At 40.1% G+C, this 16,026-nt stretch overlaps 1 protein-coding gene across 1 annotated transcript; it reads right to left on the reverse strand.

Annotated features, from left to right (window-relative positions):
- Positions 1-262: 262 nt before the first annotated feature.
- On the reverse strand, positions 263-14,096 carry MTPAP (mitochondrial poly(A) polymerase). Its single transcript, XM_051612610.1, has 9 exons — positions 13,903-14,096; positions 11,481-11,653; positions 10,714-10,947; positions 10,160-10,384; positions 6,377-6,588; positions 4,184-4,410; positions 2,900-2,992; positions 2,720-2,793; positions 263-1,133 (listed from the first exon to the last, which is right to left on the reverse strand). The coding sequence occupies exons 1-9, from the start codon at positions 14,069-14,071 to the stop codon at positions 795-797; spliced, it is 1,746 nt and encodes a 581-aa protein (XP_051468570.1). The 5' UTR covers positions 14,072-14,096; the 3' UTR covers positions 263-794.
- Between the last annotated feature and the right edge of the window lie 1,930 nt (positions 14,097-16,026).

Here is a 16,026-nt window from a genome sequence, read left to right on the forward strand (position 1 = left end):
ATGAGGCACGAAGGGCATGCAAAAGCCCTGCCTTAACCTGAAATACAAGTTGAAAGTGAAGTTGAAGGAAAAATGAGAAACATGAGTGTATAAACAAGTGTGGGTGGGAACCAAGCCTATGGGCACAGCAAACAAAATAAAGAGAGCTGACTGAAGAAATCTGAGATCAGGTGGTAAACACAAGAGCAAAACCACTTTTCCAACACATAAAAGTTTCACTACCCTTGGAGAGCAATGCTTTATGAAACTGCAAACCCTACTGTCTAATTCCATTCTCTTTATTTTGTCTTGGCACTGTCTACATGAATGGAAAACAATTGCAAAAATAGATACATGCACTTTGGTTTTACTGGCTTCCAGAACATGACTGGAATGGAAGCAACAGTTCTAACACATTCATCTTCTTTCAAGCTGTGGTTTCACTGAAAGGTGGTTGTTTCTTGAGCTTTTACTTACAGTATCATTTATATGTTAGCCAACAGAATTCCCAAAGGCTTTTTCCCATGCTGGTCCTGTCAGTCTTTTTTAGTGCCCAGCTGAAGGCTGCTTCCAAAATTTATCTGTGAAAACTTGCATTTGAATGCTCTTCATTCGTAAGACAAATGGAAAAATGAAGAGTAAGGAGAAAAATGTACAGAAAGAAAACAGACCTATACAAAAACCATCACAATGGAAAACAGAGGTAATTTGATTCTCCATTTCACAATAATAAAAATATTAAAAGTCTTGTTCTTCGGACTATGTGTCACGTTCAGTTCCTAGGACTATCAGCTACAGTATTTTTGTGCTGGAATTCACTTTCCCACTGCTTTCTGTAGACTGTTTGCACTATTTAACTTTAAAGAGTCCAATAGGCTTCTGATTGTTTCACTTCCCATTCCTTTCACCCTATTTTTCATCTTGCTGGGGTTACTTTTTCCAAATGGTATCAGTAGGGCTGCCAGTCCCCACGGCTCTTTATTGATCATTCGCTGAGTTTTATCTTCCTTCTGTAAAATCCAGGCACTTTCTCTGGCCATAGCTATAAATTTCTCCAGCTGTGGCTGATTAACATTCTTGCTGATATTAAGGTCTTGTTCAAAGGGATTCCAGATATAAAGAGGAGACGACTCAGGTTTATTTACTTCCTTTCCCTGCAGACAGTATAAAGAAAAAGCCAAAGTTGCATATATGCATTATAGGCTGAGCAAATAACAAATCACTTGAGTTATTACATTAGCATTAAAACTATTCTGACCTAGTAGAGGAAAAAAAAAAAAAAAAGTAATTATTAATCAAGTTAATTCTCCTGTGAACCTCACTGCATGACTTGTGTTCTCTGAATCCTCTCAGTGGCTGCTTTCCTTGCCACATTCAGCTTGGATTTCCTTCAAGGCGAAGAACACACAGCTACAGCTTTTTGGCCATTCTCCCATTTGCTTTTCCATAAACCTCAGACCTCACTCATTGCAACCTCCTGCTCCTATCTCCATTTGTGTACGGACAGCATGAGTGTGTCTGTCATATTAACCTGCATAGCCCAGTCTGACAAACTACTACAAGCACTTAAACTGTTCAAACCATACCTCTCATGGTGCTCATTACAAGCTGGTATAACAAAACAAGATTACTGCCTTGGCTGAAATTCCTCCCAGTTCAGTCTGTCTTTTAAGTCCAGAGCTATTCAGGTCATGGTCCACTTTTGGGCACTTAGTACAGTACAACACTAGCTGTTGACAACAATGTAGTTTGCTATTTAAATGCACTTTCATCTCGGAGCTTATGAGTGCTACCTAGCTGACCTGCTGTGTTTTACAGAACCTCTTCAAGCCTTCCACTGCAAGCTCTAGCAGGAACTTACCAGCTACTGCTAGTCCAGAAGTGTCCACATACATGCAACATACTCTTGCCCCAGGGCCAAGAGTACTAACTAGTGAAACAGAAAAGCATCAGCAGCACAGACATTCCCCCTGACTAGCTCAGACTCCAACATGTATGGGGCTTTGCTTGCCTTTTTAAAGGCTTAATGGCAAATGAAAGTTCTCCAGATTAACAAATTAGTTTCTAGGATCAGCATGCAGTGGCAAAAAGAGCTCTCATGCCAGTAACCCATAATGCCCAAGGAGGAAACAGAACACCCACTAGAGTGTCCACATAGCACTGAAATCCCCCATCCTGCAAGCAGCCCAGCAGGAACAGGTGCCAGTTAAAGTAGCTACATTTGTATAAATTTCTGTTACACTTGCATACACACAGACACACAGGTATCAATAAACAGCATGACTTAGTGCCAAAAGCAAATTTCAGAACTTGGTTGTAAGTTTTCATGCAAACACCGTTTGGGTCTGGACTCCCAGCTCTAGATGCAAAGACTTTTGCTATGATACACATGACATTTTAGAAGCTTTCCTCTCTCAGAAGCAAAATAGCTTCTACTTTTAAAAACTGCCACTTTTATTACAGGGCTGTCAAGAAAAATTGTACAGGCTTAGCATTAGAATTTGTACTTTCCAACAACTCCAAGTAATGGCACTGTAATGTTCTTAATGGTGCTGTAAGCAATTAGGCTCCAAGAGGAAAACTCTCTCCCTTCACAGAAAGGACTCAGTTTCTGCATATAACCAATTTAAATGTACTTTGTGTATAAAAATAAAAATTACATCAATTCTTGCTCAGCACATGTAATTTGTCAAATGGCAGAAGTACAATTGATAATGATGAAAGATTAAAATTGATTTACCTTTCGAAGATTTATAGAATTTTTTCTGAAATCAAAGTTTCCAAAATATTCAAAAAATTCTCCCAACAATACATCTAAGGGAAGGAAAACCAAGAGCCATCAGTAACGTTAAGGAAAAGTTTATTCTCAACATGGTCTTAAAAATTATTTGGAAAAAAAAGTTTATGAACATTTACCTACCAAGTGTTTCTGTATTTTTTGTAGGTTTAATCCTGCTGAAATCACTAACAAATGAGCAATCATAGCCTCCAATGACATGCTTGTCTTTTTCATCTGAAACAAAAATCACAGGCATATTTGAAGTGACAAACAATAAAAGCCATTGCATTTAGTAACATTCAGATAACATTTAATTGAGACTGAATTAAATGAATGCCATCATATGAAGTAAGTCAAATTAGGAGTTCACAAGTGAACTTTCAGGGTAAGAATCAATTTAAGTGGTTAAAAATTTATAAGAAAACAATCAGTGGGCAGGCAAAAGAAAAGAAGCATGGGTAAATGGCGCATTTTCAAAACCCTACAGGCATAAAGTGTATGACATCTTTGTGTCTCTGAAGTTACTACTTCTAAGTTAACAAACCTGTTATCTCTGCATACAGAGCTTTATTATTTCCTAAACACCACAAATCTTTGATGTTAATACCTATATAAAGGTTTTACAAAAATCAGACGCAAAGTGCCCACTGTCTTTTTCTGAAAAACTTTAGAGAATCAGGAATATTCTTGCAAAGTTTCAGGACAGGTGTTTTACGTTTAAAATGTCTATAGAATTATAATGGAAATGCTTAAACTGATTTTAAAGCAACTGAACACAAGACATTTTCTCCATTTAAAGTACTCAAAGCTTCCAAGGGGTATGTCAACAAGCAGAAGGCATAAGTGAGGAATCAAGAACTTGGGGTGTCATCTTGTATGCTTTCATTGATTTACTGAAGATAATACACCCTAAAAGCTATGTATGAAACAGCCAGAACAGCTTGTTTGTGAAGATATAAGAATTATTTGCAGATGGTCTGAGCAGTCTCAAGGATATTACAAATGCTGCGAGAAAAATTTAGCCTTTCTTTTAAACATTTGGTTTCTATAAAACAATAGGCATAATATCAATCTGCACAAAATCCTTAACTGCACAGACATTTGAGACCTTACAAGTTTTCTAAAAACCAAAATATAAAATAAACAAAAGGCAGCCAGCATGGGGTCACTTAGCAAATAAATGACTTGTAATTATCTCTAAGTGGAATCTAGTATTGCATTGAAAATGGATTTATTTTGCCTTTAAAAGTGCATTATTTTCACACACACACAAAAAAGTAAAACTTGCATATTCCCTCAAACTTAAGGCATACATAATATGCATTGGTATTTGAGGGGCTGAACACTTTTCCTGGGTTTATTAATCACTTTAGGGGAAACAAATGTGAAAGTCACTTCAATAAACACATGAACAGCTGTCCTTACCTGCCAGTCCTTTGAGTTGGTCTAGTGTTGGAATGATAGGTGGTGATCTCTTTTGCAGAAAAAACATGACCATCATGGTCAGAGAGAAGTTTGTAATCCAGTTACCAGGAACACTATTGGTAAGTCCATGAACACGGGCCCAACACCGTATGCTGAACACCAGCGCTCTCACCCGAGAATCCAGAGAGCCATAGATATACAGGAGTTCTGAGCTTCTTATAGCAATGCTGAAGGAGAAATGAAAAGTAAAAGACATGGAAATAACGAGAGAACCATCAAGTTCCAGATGCAGTGTTCATTATTCAGCCCGAGAGCATCAACTATAATGGAAGTAGGTATCCATTAAAAAATAAATAAATCAACTTTTATGCATTCAAAAACATACAAGTGAATGCCTGAAATTGTCCAGGATTAAGTATCTGGCAGTTTTTCATAGTAAGGAGACAGTTATGGGTAAATAATAATACTGCGTTTGCACTGTTTCCCTCCTTGTTCCACATCACAGTGGGAGGAAAAAAAAACAAAATAACCCCCCAAAAATCCACCATCAACTACTCAGAAGTGAAACTATGCAGAATCAAGGTGAAAAACACAATGTAGCCACAATTGCCTTTGAAGTACCTTGGCTAATATCTGTATCCTGCAATAAAATAAAATAAAATACAACTATAACTTCTTTTACAGCTTTAATCTCAAAAGTAATAAAATAATGCACTGAAAAAATACATGAAGTGCAGAGACACAATGAATCTGGAAAACAAATCAATTTGGTAATTTTCAAATGACTCATGTTTGGTCCTGCTGAAAAAACAACTAATCTGGAAGGATAAAGGTTTTCAGATGGATTAGTTTTTGATCCTCTTTGTCATACTGCTGTACAAACATTCATGTACTGTACCAATGAAAGGGGGAGAAAGCAGAAAAAAAAGCCCAGAAGCAGACTGTGAGAGCAAAAATTACTTGGGGATCAGTTTTATTTTTAAAGTGCTTGTTGAACTACAGTTGCAGGAGTTTTTACTCCCAAGCTTGCACTGAACTCTTCTAAAAATCCACCATGGAATTTTGGGGAAGTTTAGCATGTTAAAATTTTTTAACTTCAGAAATTTCAACAGTGAAGTGCCTCCTTGCATCCACAGAGGTTTGTTATTACTTCAAATTATAACAAGGCACAACACATACAGTCCCAACCAGCCAAACCATCAGAAGAATATTACAGGTTTGCATAGAACTGCATGTTACTTTCACTGTGGCTGCACATACAAAAGCAATTTTACTGTATGACACTTGCTCAGCTGCCTTAACAACTCCTGCACAGAATTTTGTGTAATTCAGAAAATTCAAGTCTAGGATCTCATTATATCTAACGTAGACAAATAACAAAATCTGCACTGAAAGTTGGATCAAAAGTATTGTGAAATAAAATCACTCGTATTTTACTATTCCCTTGCCATAACAAAGAGGGTTAGTAACTCGTTTACAATGATGTACACTTATGCAAAGGCTATGGATATATACTGGATTTAGGTGGCTATTTCTTAATAAAATAAGTGACAGCAAAACAAATTATATGCTTTACTATCCACCAAGGAAGAGCAAACTCGAAGAGTAAAAACAGACTCGAAGAGTAAAAACAGACACGAAGAGGCATTTGAAAGAAGCCTGCTCCCTCTGTTGGGCACTGCTGTGAAAGGTCCTAAATGACAGTAACACTTCAGATTCTGTTTTCTGAAGCAGTGTGTTAATTCAGCATTCAAGATACCTTGCCAGCAACCAGGTGTATGCAGGCCTTTAAGAAGGAAAAAAGGACATCAAAATAACTAGAAGCTCAGTCTATGAAAATTAACACAACGGAGCTGCTTAATCTGAAAAGCAATCAAAAGAAGGCTGTGCATACACCCATACACACGAAGGGAAGTAATGACTAAGGAACATTCCCTTCTTCCAATTCCTTATAAGCCAACCTCATTATATAGAATGGTTTTCAAGTCTTCAGTTTCAGCTAGCAAGTATTTCCTATGCTGGAGAAAGGTATTTTAAGCACATTAAAACCTAAGCTCTAGAAGTCAAATATAACCTTTTACATTCAGAGCCAACACTTAGATTTGTTAAGAACACAAAAAGGAGTAGACTAAACAGTTTTCAGAACATAAGCGCATTAGTATTCTTCCTGAACTTTTTAAAACCACTTCTCACCTGTTACTCACTGACAGATCACACTGGAATCCTGTTGGTTGGTGGGAAAACTTCACGAGCGGGCAGCGAGCATTAAGTATCTTCTGTACGCTCGTGCATCCAGGACCAAAATTATCAAGGCAGTCACCAATCACAGAAAGAATTTTCTGAGTTGCTAATCTTTCAGATGGCAATCTTTTCATCTGATACTCCATTTCGAAGGGACCTTTTCTCTAATGTAAAATTTTTAAAGTAAACTGTTAGTTCTGGAACCAAAGAAACATTCGAGAATACTTCTGAAAGATGACACCAATTTGCAAAGGAGTCTGCACAACGAGAGATTGAAAGACAAGAATGATTCAAAGCAGCCCACAGAACTTTAAGAAGGTAAAAATCTATTACTTTGTCTCTTATATTCTTTTTTAGTGATTCAATTTTTCCTGGTTAATAATGATCAACTTACTGTGAAGTTACTTGTTCAGAGGAGAATATATCACTACATCTCACTATTGCCTAAAACAAGTAATTCTGGAATTCCTGAGAGCATATAAGTGCTGACTGAAAAGAGAAGCATACTGTTAAATTAAGAGGAGCAAAACACAACCAAACCACCATTAATTTCAAATCACCATTAATTCCATTTCAAATCCTCAAAAAACAACGTGTTATTACTGAATCAAGTACCAGAGTAAAAGAAAATGTCTTTTTCATTAAAAAACATTAAGCAAATTGCTTAATCCTTCAAAACTAAGGTAAGTTTCTGTAACATTTAAAATAATCACTTCAGATCAGACACATTTCTGACAAATAAAAAAAAAAGGTGGAGATTTATTTTGTTCTCTTGATAGTCTCTATTTTTTTTAGCCTTAGCTAACACTGCTTGTGAATCCAATACTTGACACTGACTTATCCTCCCTTTTGGAAGATGTCATGGGTGAACGCATACTATGGAAACAGTCACCTAACTACTCCTGTGAGACACAGAGGAAGTTACTTTTGCTGTCACCAGGTTACTGCAAAGAAAACATGCACTCACAAGACACGTGAAACAATTGAGGAGTTACAGACATTGCAACCTTTTTCACAAACTCACTTCAGGTGCTGAATTTCTGAGTTCCTCTGGCAATAAGTGAGGTGACCGTTCCTGCTCTCCTCTTGCCAACAGTTTTCCAGCCAGCATGTGTGTTTGAATGTACTAGGACAGAGGTCCCTAATCCCATTTGTCTGTGTAGCTGCAAGTTACAGCAGGCTTGAAGGGAAAGAAGCCTGTAACTATCAACACTGTGGTAACAGGAAAGAAAAAGATGGGGACTCTGCTGCCATGTAGGTGTGATGGTGTTCAGACCTTTATGTTTGTGACAAAGATGACAATGTGCTTTCTCAGCAGCTCAGTAACTCTCAAACGCTGGAAGAAGTCTTTTTTGTAATGATAAAACTGACATTCTTAAGAATTGATAAGACCTCAGCAAGAAGCACAACAGTTTTAATACAAAAACTTTTGCTCTAAGAATATCACGTAAGTATTTTAAGTCATTAACTAATCTCCCAAACTGCCCTTGCCAGATTGATGTGGCAAGATTTTCAGGGGGTGGGGGAAGGACTGCAGGGGTGGCTTCTGTGAGAAGACACCAGAAACAGCTGTTTCAGGGCATATAATGGTAGGACAAGGGTAATGGCTTCAAGCTAGAGAAGAGTAGATTCAGGCTGGACATCAGGAAAAAGTTCTTTAACATGAGAGTGGTGGATCACTGGAACAGGTGGCCTAGAGAGGTGGCTGAGGCCCTATCCCTGGAGACATTAAAGATCAGGTTTGATGGGGCTCTGAGCAAACTGTTCTAGTTGGGGATGTCCCTTTATTGTAGGGGGTTGGACTAGATGACCTTTAGAGGTCCCTTCCAACTCAGTATGGTTCTATGATTTTAAGTCTGTCAACCATCCACAACTAATCACAACTGCTAATAAGACCATTTATCACTGAAGAACTCTAAACTTTACAGTAGAATTTCTATTCTGCAGAGGATGAACACTACAAAAAAGAGCTAGTTACAAAATACTGAAATATTTTTCCCTCAAAATTTAAGAGAGAACTTTACTGTTTAAATGTAAAGGGTTCCCATATTTTAACACTTCCTACACAGGCACAATAACCCTACTCTTCAGCTGATAAATTTGCTTTCACTGTTTTATCACTGCAATACTACTAAAAACTGTATATGTTGGAAGGCATATTTCTTTTAAAATAAAGTATGTGACAATATACGAATTTTACAGACAAGCAGAGGGAATTTTCCATCTTCAAAAGCTCAAGACCATTGCCAATGTTTTGTTTTTTTTTTAAGGAAAACAAAGCTAGTATTTCCCACACTATTTGTCACCATACAAATAAATGGAATGTTTTCAAAATGCCAGAATAACTTGCTTAATTACCCATTCAGAATCCATAAAGAATTCCAAATTCTCCACAGGGCACTTCTGGTCAAATTTTCCCTTTTTCCTATCCCAATTCTGATCACTTTCAAATTTTGTTCTCAAATCCAAAAGGACATTTAAACTGTCCACAGTCAAAAATCAACAGGAAGATCTAAGAGCCTTCTAAAAATGCCTTGTCCAGCCCTTTCCCACTCTTAATGCCTACATACACAAGGACTGAGACACAATCTACTTTAAATAGCCATTACAATTTGAACTCCAACACTAAACATGAACTTGACTACATAGTGCAGATATCCAAATCAAAGTATGTGGTAAGACGTTTAGATGAAATTCAGTATGTACATTAAAAAAGAAAATTCTGTTGACTGAATATTGCTTACTGGAAGTCTTGTAACCCTCCAACTTCTTGAGGAATCGATGCAAATTCTGTACTTTGGTTAGAAAAGTCAAGTGAGTGCATTTAACTTTCAAGCCTCTACACTTGCTCAGTGATCACCACTTTCCTTGGTGCTTACTGTGGTATTAGCAATGAGGCATTTGAATGATTCCGAAGAATCTTGTGGAAAATCTGACAAACTGAAATACCTGCATTACTGATCTGGCTCAGTTCTTGTTGTGCTCCTGTGATCTGGTCTCCAAAACATCTACAGTTTTTATCCACCAGCTTATCCTGATGCTCTTTTCAGGAGGAAACCAACCAATTCCCTTCACAATGAAAATCATGCGCTGTTAACACTGTAATTTTTTCTGGACAGACATTACAAACAAGAACCTGTGTGTTCTACGTGCAGCTATTCACCAATACTGTCCCAGGAGGTCTTAAACTTTCACACCTCTGCACACTCTTACTTGTGTGCGCATATATGCACCCCAGTACATAATTCAGTAACTTCTGTAGCATAAAATCAACTCTTTTAATTTAAAGGAAAAGAACCTGACAACCCTCCCTAAATGCACGTGTATAGACATGTTCAAAATTATTACACTTCAGAGCATGGGGGATCCTAAAAATCAAAGCCAAGCTTTAAAAAAGCATAGACTAAGCCAAACAGCTCCAGAGAAGAAAACCCAACAGTAGGATGGGAAGGTCTGACACTGCCAAATCAGTTTTGGAGGATGAGGCATTTTTTTTCAACAGCGAAATTCATCTTGATAGTACAAAGTCCATGTAAACACCAAATAATTTTCTTCCTATTGCAAGGAAGATCTCTTCCATGTCACATCCAGCTTTTCAAAGTCTTAAAGTCCAAACATTCCAATAAACTTGTTCAGAGTCTATAGCATGAACATGTAATTCCTGATTGTGAAACAGCAAATGAGCTGCTCTGTTGAAGAAATCCAACAGACTGAAGGTACACAGCATTATCTTACCATTTTTGTAGCATGCTTTTGTGTATCATGGAAGTCCAGAAACATGTCCACATCACATCCCAATTTGCCAAAGGTGTTGACTGAAGAGCCAAATGGCTTTACTGTGCTGTCTGGAAAATATGCACGTGCAAAATCCCGAACCAGAGAACAGGCCAGAAATCGAAGCTTGATATTTTCTTCTGTAAGCTGATATTCATTCAATAGAATGTACATCTGGCTGCTTATCTAGTTATGAAAATAAACACTGTAAAAATACAATGACCCATCTTTTATCTATTAACATATATTTTAAGCTACTTAATATAATGGCGATTAGAAGATATTTTTTGTAGTACCAAACAAGTTTATTTCATACAGAAAAAAATTATTTTGATAATTAAAATTACTAATTAAATCTAATTTTTTCAAGGTAGGAGAACCGTCACACAAAATTCTAATAGGTTACTTCTTAAAAATAGAAATAAAGTGCTTTATAAGTGACACATCACCACTTGCAAATCTGAAATGGACATGGTTCATTTTTAATCAAGAGAAATCTAGAAACCTCTACTTACACTCTCTGCATGATGAAGCTTTTGAATAAGGTCTTTCACTGGAATGTGAGACTGAGGAGAGAGGTGAACTGGTGTCTCTTCAGCACCTTGACTCACTGGGTTTTTCAGTGAGAAAGTAAAAAGTCTAGATTTATATGGGACAACATGATGCTCTGCAGCACTTGGGATTCCAATAGCATCCTGCAATGAGGCTATACTGCTCTTATCCAAAAATTCTATTAAAGCATGGATACCCTAAAACATGAAGCATGGAAATAGACCTGGTTAGATAAATACAAACAAGCCTTGAACTGATTGTACTGATATTACTTAGATGTTCCTGGAAGTGCTGAAAGCTAAGTTCTGTAGCTCAACACTTTTTAGACACTTCTTCATAATAAGTCAAAAATACTGAAAGCATGCTAATATTGGCAGTAAGCACTAAACATAAAAGTTGTAAAATCTATTTATCTTTGTAACTGTAATGCTCAAGAAACACCTAAAAACCAGTTAGCTCTACTGTTGAAACAATGAATAGTGCTATGTAACAGTTTCAAAGTTTTAGTGCAACACAGGCTGCTAGCTATCCCTTTGAAAGGGTGTTGCTTAGCTGACTTATGAATAAAAACCTGTTTCTCAGCAACTTGTAGCCATTAACGAAGATAAAAACTAATTTAATATACTAATTGGATACAACTTGCTTAACTTGCACATGTGCGGCCATGACCAAATGCTAGTATTTATTTTTTTCTAAGTCTAGTAATTAGTTCACATTATTAATTACTTACACGATTTTCAAAAAAGAAATGACTCTTAATGTTTCCATGACTAGATAAATACTGCAATAATTGTTTTTCATTAAGTTTTGGTGGGCACTTAATTAAAACAGTCCGTTCTGCTTGCTCCGATCGTTCTGTTTGAACCTCAGTGAATGACTTCTTTCTGGCACTGACTTCAGCATCTGTAGGAAGAAGAGAGCATCACGGCTTTTCTATATATACAGAAAGTTTTTAAATGTATTTTAGTACACTTAATCTCTTCCTCTGGATTGAACAACTGAACTGAGGTTTGTGCTGGCTCTCTAAGAGGGTTACAGCAAAAGAGAAAACAATGAAGAATGAATGAAAGACACAAATGTGTGTTTCTCTCACAAATGCATACTTCTGTAAGTACAAGGAATATGAAATGCAGGAAAAAAAACCCCAATACTGACTTCCCTTGATGCCACAAGAAGATTAATTGATAAAAGGAATTTTTGCTCTTCTTTGATTTGCTATTCACCATTAAAAAACTCAAGAGCACACAGCTGGACTCTCCATATGAGTCTGGAAATACCAAGCTGCACTGAAAAGATCATCTCCCTTAGCTACAAGAAAACCAGCACTTTCACCTTTGGAACAACTCAAGACCTATTTTTACAACTCACTGCCTTCTTTTACAGTAAACTCCTACTCAAAATTTTCATTCAATACTATACTTTCATCTACTCCACTACAATAAAACCACAGATCAGTCACATCTCACACTACTGACAATCTATACTGCTGCTGACACCTAGAGAATGACCATGGAAATGAGACGTGCTGGAACATCGAATAACATGAGAACTTGTTCTTGATCGCATGCAGTCAAAGGGGAATGTCCCAAATGTGAAACCAGGCACTTCCCTGCCTAAGTCTCAAACTAATCCATTGACCACATCACATTACCAGAGCCCGTGAAGCTGATCCCTGTTAACACTGCCTTTCATAACTCAGACTGATAAACTAGAGGACATGCAGTTATTTCCCTGCAGCTACTACTTGCTACAGGAAGATTCAACAAGAACTCTTAGATTTTATGGTTTTGATTTTGAGGAATCCATGGGATACTGTGGCCTCAAGAAAAATCTTAACTACCTTCTAATGACACTTGTATTTAATGTTATTTCTTTAAAAATCTTTTATTTTACAAGTTTATTGTGCTCTCACACAAGTTTGTAAACAATAAAGATCCAAAATGGTTGTTTCAATAGCTTAGTTTTATATATCAGTTTTCATCAGAAGACCAAAGAAGCACTTTATGAAGATGATAAATACCCTATTTTCTGTGGGGGCAGAGAAGCATGACGGAGATGCAAAAAGGACAAGTCTCATGGATAAGTGACACACTCAGGAGATGAACCTGGATCTTCACACTCCCACAGGTCTCTACATTAAGCCAGTGTGACTATGTGATTCTTGCCTGATTTACTACCTGCATGTGCTTAGTTACTATAGTAGAGGGTGTGCTCTGACATCTTTTCCTGGCTCTGCTGTCTTTGGCACAGTCTGAACAGAGCACAGATGCAGATAATGACATCCAAATAGTGGTTTAAGCATTTAAAATGCATGAGAGGCAGTCCACTTTGTTTTCTTCCCCTGTTCCATACATTTCCAGCTAGTGCCAGAGTTTCACCATCATTCAAGCACACACCAGCACTGCTGCTGGAAGAAACAGCCCCATCCCACCTCAGGGTGCTTGTACATATTCTAACACTGCTCTGCATGTTGATGCTAATGTAAGCATTCACATAGTCATGTGGCAAACAAGGTGAGACTAATGGTTAAATTTATACACCAAAACAAGAATTAATAACTTAAGTCAGGATTTGCTCCTTAATCAAATTTGCTGCATCTTTGTTCAGACAAGGATATGAACAGCAAAAGACTGATGGTTTTGTCAAGCTGTGATAAGACAGCCTGATGTCTTCAAGAAAACGTTGCTAGCTAATGTTTTTCAAGCTCTGAAACGCCAACACCAGAAGCAGCACAGGCCTAAGGCTCACAGGTGCATTAACTGTAAGCTACATGGGGCACCCCAGCTGACATGGACACTCCTCCCTAGTTCTTGGCTTGTGCAACAATTAAACGTTTCCGATGTCTTTTTAAGGGAACAACCACTGTCACTTGATTCACCTTTAGCTGGTATCTACGTCCTACAGAACGATTCCGGCCCCTGGGCTGCAGCCCGACGCTAGGGCCGGGTCAGCACAGACCAGGCTGCGGGCCGGGGCGCCGGGGGGAGCCTCTCCCGGAGCCCAGCCGCGCTCCACACCCCCAACAGCGGGCTGCTCCGCTCCCTAGGCCCTCGCTCGACCTCATCACCTCCCCGGAGAGACCCCCCGCGCCGCTCCCTTCCCCCGCGGCAGCCAGGCCCTGCGGGAAAGGCGGCCGGGCCCAACCACCCTACCTTCACCCGCCTCCTCGGCGCCGGCTGCCTGCGGGGCGCTCTGCGCGGCGGCGCCGGAGGAGCCGAGGCGGGCCTGCCCGGGGCCTGGCCCGCAGCCGCCCGCCGGGCCGGGGAGGCGGAGGCGGCCCCGCAGCAGGGCCAGCGCCCGCCCGCCCGCCCGCTGCGCCATCGCCGGGCCCGACCGCCGCGCCCCCGCCGCCTCTGCGCAGGCGCCCGGCCTGGCGTCCGACGGCGGCCGGCGAGGCTCAGGATTCCTCCGCCGGGCGCGGATTCGATCCCGGCGGGCAGGATGATTCCCAGGCGGGAAGGGCTGTTCTTGCCGCCCGGGCGTGTGAGGGCAGCAGCTGCCTGCTCTGGCGTGAGGGAGCAAGGCTGGCCGGCCGCCCAGGGCAGGCTTGAGGCGTGTGGGTGCGGGCAGCTGCAAGCCCCGTCGGCGGGGCGGGGGATAGAGGTGGGCACGGGCACGGCCCTGAAGGGGAAACGAAGCGTTAGTGGGGTGCCGTGGCATGGGTGCCGTGGCAGGGGTGCCAGGGCAGGGGTGCCAGGGCAGGGGTACGGGGTTGGCAGTGTGCCCGGCCTGGGGGGCTGGAAAGGCACAGAGCTGCAGGGCACCCAGGAAGCTGTCGTTGGCCTGCGTTGGGGCTCCCTAGACGTGGAATGGAAAAGACGGAGTTTTCTTTGGTGTTAAAAGCAGTAATTTATGTAAATTTTGTGGGTACATCTGTAGTGTACAGGGCCACGTGTCTTCCTCTGTGTGCTAGCCAGTCCCGCTGCTGAGCTGCGCGTGTTGGGAGCCTCCAGGTAACACAGGGTCTGTAGGTAATGGCAATGACCTTACTAGCTTTGTTCCGTACCCCAGGATAATCCAAAAAGACAGGGTAGATTGCTTTTAAAATACTGCATTTCAAATTACAGCCTTTGTACACATGCCGTGGAGCCGAATCTTGTGCCTCCATCTCTCTCCATGGTATGCATGGAAGTTTCCCCTGGAATTCTATGACTTGTCCTTCCTAAATTCATTGATGTGGAGAGAGAGAAACTCCTCCTCTTTTTCCCTTTGAAGCTGGCCTAAAAAAAGAAAAATGGTTTCATTAAAATTGATGGTGGGGTTAGGAAAACTAATAACCCAAGCAAGTTCCTGAAAGGATACCTGAGGTATCCTAGCGTGAGAGCTGCTGCGTGTTAAGGATGTTACTCAGCTTTAACCTCCTGCTTCCAAGGTGCTGCCAGTTCCACACTTTTCTAGGCCTGGCCTCTCTCCTTTTTAGCTCTCCTGTACCATGTTCTTAAATCCCCTTAATTTCCTCTCTCTGTTTTTTCTTCCTTTTGTCATTTTCAACTTTCTTGTGTTTTATTTTCACAGACGTTTCTTAGTGAATGCACTGAGCAGTGCAACTGAACAAGATCAAACTTGACAAAGGAGATACATATTCCTTTATGGAGGTTTGCTAATGTATTGATCATCTGCATATTTTGGAAAATAGTGAACAGAGGTTAAACCCTGCTAACATAGTTCCACGTACGAAATGGTGATGCTAAGGAAAACAGAATCAGGTAGTGAGTCTGGCTGGATCCCTGCATGTTTCAAAATGTCCCTTGTGCCATACTTTGGGCAATATTCAACAACGCAGGGTAGGTAGCAAACACGTAATCTTCAAATGAAGGAGTCAGTGTGTCCAGATAATACAAACAAAATTATTTGTATGTACTGATAAAACACAGAAGCCTAAGGTGAGTGTTTGTCCTGAAGCTTCATTGACTTCAATAAGCAAATAATCATTAGAGTGCAGATAACAGAAAATGCAGCTTGTGTCTCATGAAACCTGGAGGTCAACAGCTCCTAGTGCCGTGGCAACTAGTTCTGGTGATCAAGAGGTGCTGCTTCCCTCCCTAAGAACCCAATTCAGTGATGAGCAGTTGGGCAGCACAGTCCTGCAAGAGTTACTGCCTTTTGGATGAGAAATAAAATGTAGTCCTGCACGGTTCTAACCATTACCAAAGTACCGCTGCCGTCTCCCGGAGTATTTTAATCCTCTTGCTGCTAAGAAATCCTTCGCATTGTCGTCCTAAATTCCACCAGAGTTTCAGCTGAAGTTTTCATCAGACAATGCTTAAACTGAGGGC

Source organism: Apus apus, chromosome 2, assembly GCF_020740795.1.
Source record: "Apus apus isolate bApuApu2 chromosome 2, bApuApu2.pri.cur, whole genome shotgun sequence".
In the NCBI taxonomy this organism is placed as follows: domain Eukaryota; kingdom Metazoa; phylum Chordata; class Aves; order Apodiformes; family Apodidae; genus Apus; species Apus apus.

Bases quoted from the DNA above. Each gene is read 5' to 3' on its own strand.
- MTPAP (XM_051612610.1), bottom strand. From the start codon at position 14,071: ATGGCGCAGCGGGCGGGCGGGCGGGCGCTGGCCCTGCTGCGGGGCCGC. The intron at 4,411-6,376 runs GTGAGAAGTGGT...TTTCTCCTTCAG, and splicing joins GATCTGTCAGTGAGTAACAG to CATTGCTATAAGAAGCTCAG. The intron at 1,134-2,719 runs GTAAATCAATTT...TACTGTCTGCAG, and splicing joins ATTCTATAAATCTTCGAAAG to GGAAAGGAAGTAAATAAACC.